This window comes from Lipotes vexillifer, unplaced genomic scaffold (genome assembly GCF_000442215.2).
Source record: "Lipotes vexillifer unplaced genomic scaffold, Lipotes_vexillifer_v1.1 scaffold1219, whole genome shotgun sequence".
Lineage (NCBI taxonomy): Eukaryota > Metazoa > Chordata > Mammalia > Artiodactyla > Lipotidae > Lipotes > Lipotes vexillifer.
The window spans coordinates 321,162-326,279 of NW_006781590.1; the positions used below are offsets into that span (position 1 = coordinate 321,162).

Consider the following 5,118-nt stretch of genomic DNA (forward strand, 5'->3'; position numbering starts at 1 on the left):
AAAATCCAAAAATGGGCAGAAGACCTGAATAGACATTTCTCCAAAGAAGATATAGATTGCCAACAAACACATGAAAGGATGCTCAACATCACTAATCACTAGAGAAATGCAAATCAAAACTACAATGAGATATCATCTCACACCAGTCAGAATGGCCATCATGAAAAAAATCTACAAACGATAAATGCTGGAGAGGTTGCGGAGAAAAGGGAACCCTTTTGCACTGTTGGTGGGAATGTAAATTGATATAGCCACTAAGGAGAACAGTATGGAGTTTCCTTAAAAAACTAAAAATAGAACTACCACATGACCCAGCAATCCCACTACTGGGCATATATCCTAAGAAAACCATAATTCAAAAAGAGTCACGTACCACAATATTCATTGCAGCACTATTTACAACAGCCTGGACATGGAAGCAACCTAAATGTCCATCAGCAGATGAATGGATAAAGATGTGGCACATATATACAATGGAATATTACTCAGCCATAAAAGGAAGCAAAACTGAGTTATTTGTAGTGAGGTGGATGGAACTAGAGTTGGTTATACAGAGTGAAGTAAGTCAGAAAGGGAAAAACAAATATGGTATGCTAACGCATATGTATAGAATCTAGAAAAAAAATGGTTCTGATGAACCTAGGGGCAGAACAGAAATAAAGATGCAGACGTAGAGAATGGACTTGAGGACACAGGGAGGGGGAAGGGTAAGCTGGGACAAAGTGAGAGAGTAACAATGACATATATACACTACCAAATGTAAAATAGCTAGCTAGTGGGAAGCAGCTGCATAGCACAGGTAGATCAGCTCGGTGCTGTGCGACCACCTAGAGGGGTGGGATAAGGAGGTAGGAGGGAGACGCAAGAGGTAAGGGATATGGGGATACACGTATGCATATAGCTGATTCACTTTGTTATTCAGCAGAAGTTAACACAACACTGTAAAGCAATTATACTCCAATAAAGATGTTAAAGGAAAAAAGGGAAAAAAAAGAAAGAAAGGAAAATGTATAAAGGAAAAAAAAAAAGGACAGGGTGGTGGGCCAAACCACCTTATCAGGTATCTGTTTAAAATGGGATTTTTCCCTTAAAAGAAATTCAATAATCTCAGTTTCTTGCAAAGTCACCAATAAGACTATAATTTTAGTGATAACTACCGTTAAAAAAAATAGCCATGGGGCTTCCTTGGTGGCGCAGTGGATAAGAATCTGCCTGCCAATGCAGGGAACACGGGTTCAAGCCCTGGTCTGGGAAGATCCCACATGCCGTGGAGCAACTAAGCCCATGCGCCACAACTACTGAGCCTGCACTCTAGAGCCTGCGAGCCACAACTACTAAAGTCCGCGTGCCTAGAGCCCATGCTCCGCAACAGGAGAAGCCACTGCAATGAGAAGCCCATGCACCGCAACGAAGAGTAGACCCCGCTCGCCACAACTAGAGAAAAGCCCTCACACAGTAACGAAGACCCAACACAGCCAAAAATAATTAATTCATTATTTTAAAAAAACGTTCAATAACTTAAAAAAAGTAGCCATATCCAGTGCAAACTTCACTTTTCGCCAATTGTTATTTTTGGTTTCATTATTTTCCTGTAAACATTCAGACTATACCAAATGAAACAAAAATAAATGGATTTTGGAACTTGAGGTTATTTATAAATGGAATTTTAAAAAGGCTCTGGATGAAAATTATTTTTCCCTTTACTGCCTTCACTCAAGAATAAAATTCTAAATTAACATTTATAAAATATATCCAGTCATCTCACAAAAACTTGAAGATAATGGATAAAATGTTTTTTAACACTTTCACACATTCTAAATGGTGGTAAAACAGATTCTTCTCTAATTCTGTATTAAAATCCATGAAGTCATTTGCTATATTCCAATAAAAAAAAATTCCAATTCTCAAATTGTCTCAAGAAAACCAACTTAATCATTTTTATAGAAATATATTTATATCAGAAAATACAGTTAATCCTCATTATTCACAGATTCTGCCTACTTGCTAAAGTTTATTTGTAACCCCCAAATCAATACTGTGTTTCTGAGGTCATCTGCAGACATGCAGAGCTACAAAAAATGAGTTGCTTGACATGCACATTCCCAGCTGAGGTAGAACAAGGCGACATTCTGCCTTCTAATTCCAGCCCTCATGCTACAAACAAGTGTCCTTTTTGTGATCTATTTAGTACATTTTTCATATTTGGTGGCTTTTTATTGGTGACTTTGCTATTTAAAATGTTCCCTAAGCATAGTGCTGCCTAGTGTTCCTAAGTGCAAGAAGGCTCTGATGTCCCTTATGTAGGAAACATGTAGTAAGTTTCATTCAGGCATGAGTTAGTTACAGTGCTACTGGTCATAAGTTCAGCGTTAATCAATCACCAATATATGTTAAATAAGGCATCTTTAAATGAAAACACACATAAAACAAGGTTTTGTACTGATCAGTTGATGAAAATGTTCTGACCAGAGGTTTGAAGGAAACTAACCCTGCATTTCTCCAAAAAGCAATGGCCTATTTTTCACTAATCCACTGTTTGGTAACTTTATAGAACACAACCACCACAAATAATGAGAATCAACTGTAATCCTCTTTTCCAACTTGGTAAGAAAAAAGAATAAATTTCCCAAAACTAAATTCTGTAATTTCTAAACCTTCATATTAGGAATTTATATCCTTATATGACATTGCATAACTACATCTACCCATATTTATTTTTCAATAGGTTTCTTCTTATTTTTAACTTTTTAGAAAATAAACCGTAGGGACTTCCCTGGTGGCACAATGGTTAAGAATCCTCCTGCCAATGCAGGGGACACAGGTTCCAGCCCCAGTCCAGGAAGATCCCACATGCCATGGAGCAACTAAGCCCATGCATCACAACTACTGAGCCTGCGCTCTAGAGCCCGTGATCCACACAACCGAGCCTGCATACCACAACTACTAAAGCCTGCGTGCCTAGAACCCGTGCTCCACAACAGAAGAAACCACAATGAGAAGCCCGCGCACCACAACGAAGAGTAGCCCCCCACTTGCCACAGCTAGAGAAAGCCCACAAGCAGCAACGAAGACCTGATGCAGCCAAAAATAAATCAATAAATTTATTTTTAAAAAAAGAAAATAAACTGTAATAATAGTCATCATATTTAACTACATTTGAAAGAAACATTTTACTAGGTACAATAATTTATTCCTATTTTTCTCAGGGATACCTTGAGATGTTCAAAGAAGAGTTCAATTTTAACTTTTGAGTACACTGTTCATTCACGTTCATGTGTACATAATATTTATGTCCTACAATATTATTTTTCTTAAAAAAATGCTATTGGCAACATACCACAAGCCAAGTCAAAAGACCAATCAATGACATACTGAAAGAAAATATCTGCAACATAGATAAAGGGTTGCTATTTCTAATATATAAAGAGCTCTTCCAAGTAAAAGAGAATAAAAGACCAACAACCATTAAAAGACTGGACAAAAGCGTAGAGCAGACTATTCATGAAAAAAGACATACAAATGATGCTTAAACATATGAAAAGCTCAATTTCACTTGTAGTGATAGAAATACAAATTTAAAATACACTCTCATTTCTCATCTATTAGATTGGTAAAAATTCAAAAGCTTGGCAAAATACTCTACTGGCAATGCTATGGAGAAACAGGCACTCTCATACATTACTGGTGGGAATGAGAAATGGTATGATTCCTTCAAGAGAATTTTGAAGTATCTAACAAAGACACAACTTTACCCAACAACCTTACTGCTAGGAATTTGCCCTGAAGACATACCTGCAGTAACATGCAAAAAGTCCATATAGTTATATAGATACAGATATAAAAGTTACTTATTGTCACATTATTTGCAATAGCAAAATACTGGAGACTGGTTGCAAAAATGATGGTTCATCCACACAGTAAAATATTATATAGCTAAAAACAAATAAAATGAGGATGAGTCCTATGAAGTGATAGGTAGTGATTTCCAGGATATATTATTAAGTGAAAAGAATCAAGGTGCTAAAGAATACAGAACACAGTATCTTATGTTGAATAAAGGGAAACAAGAATTTATACAGGGAGGTGTTTATTTTTGCAAAAAAGTAAAAAATAAAAACCAGACCACAAGTATGATATATTGGTTACCTACAGCAGGTAGGAATAGGATGGAAGGCATAAGGAAGGAATCTGAGTATATGTCTTTATACAGTTTTGATTTTTGTACTCAGTTAATATTCTACATAGTCAGAAAATAAAATTTTTTAAAGAATAAATCAACTATATCCTCATACGAAATATAGACGATGAACTTAACTATATATCAAATGATAACATAATCACGGTAAAGAAAAAAATGTACCCAATAACTTTAGAACATAATACTCCAACTCTATACTCTCAGGATATACTCTAAACACAAACAAAGAAACAAAACATAACCAGTTTAAAAAAAAATGCAAACAAAGAAAAACTCCAAGGAATTTGTAAGCTTTACAAATTTTTTTGCCAGTAGTGATATTGGTTTAACAATTTGGAAACCATTTGGTGCGCACCATAGAATTGAGGAAGTAAATATACTGATGCTGCTGGGCACCAGGACCCTTTCCACTCTGAGAATAAAGAAACACAATTATGGAATGAAGGGAAGAAAGGAAGAACCCTGTGGTTTAGAACTGGAGTTAGAGATATCAATATGAGCTCATGATGTTTTTCTTAAAAAAGTATCTCCTAGCACATGACCAAAAATGTATAACAACAGGAATGGATTATAACACACACACATATTTGCTCATATGTGCCTACATATGCTTATATACACATATTTTTGAAAGGATACTCTGGAAGAAGACTGCTAATTCTGAGTAAACTGAAGGGCTGTGGTAGGAAGGAGACTTACTTTTCACTATATTATTCTCTATTACAGTTGATTTTATCAAGTACATGTATTATCTATTTAAATACCATGTAATTCTTAATGTAGCCTCCAGAGCAAATATCTCCTCATCCTTTGAACTATAAAGAGAACAATCCAAAACAGACATGACATTCTAACCTTCAGGACTGCTATCTGGCTCATCTGTCTGCCGAGTTCCTTGTTGTTTAAAAGCGGCATTCCTC

General features: G+C 35.9%; 1 protein-coding gene across 1 annotated transcript in view; it reads right to left on the minus strand.

Moving 5' to 3' along the window:
• The window catches only part of ZGRF1 (zinc finger GRF-type containing 1), a 69,534-nt gene that overhangs the window by 51,368 nt on the left and 13,048 nt on the right, over nucleotides 1–5,118 (minus strand). Inside the window, 2 exon segments of the mRNA XM_007454803.1 lie at nucleotides 3,753–3,792; nucleotides 5,054–5,101. Of these exon segments, the coding sequence (XP_007454865.1) occupies nucleotides 3,753–3,792; nucleotides 5,054–5,101 (88 nt within the window).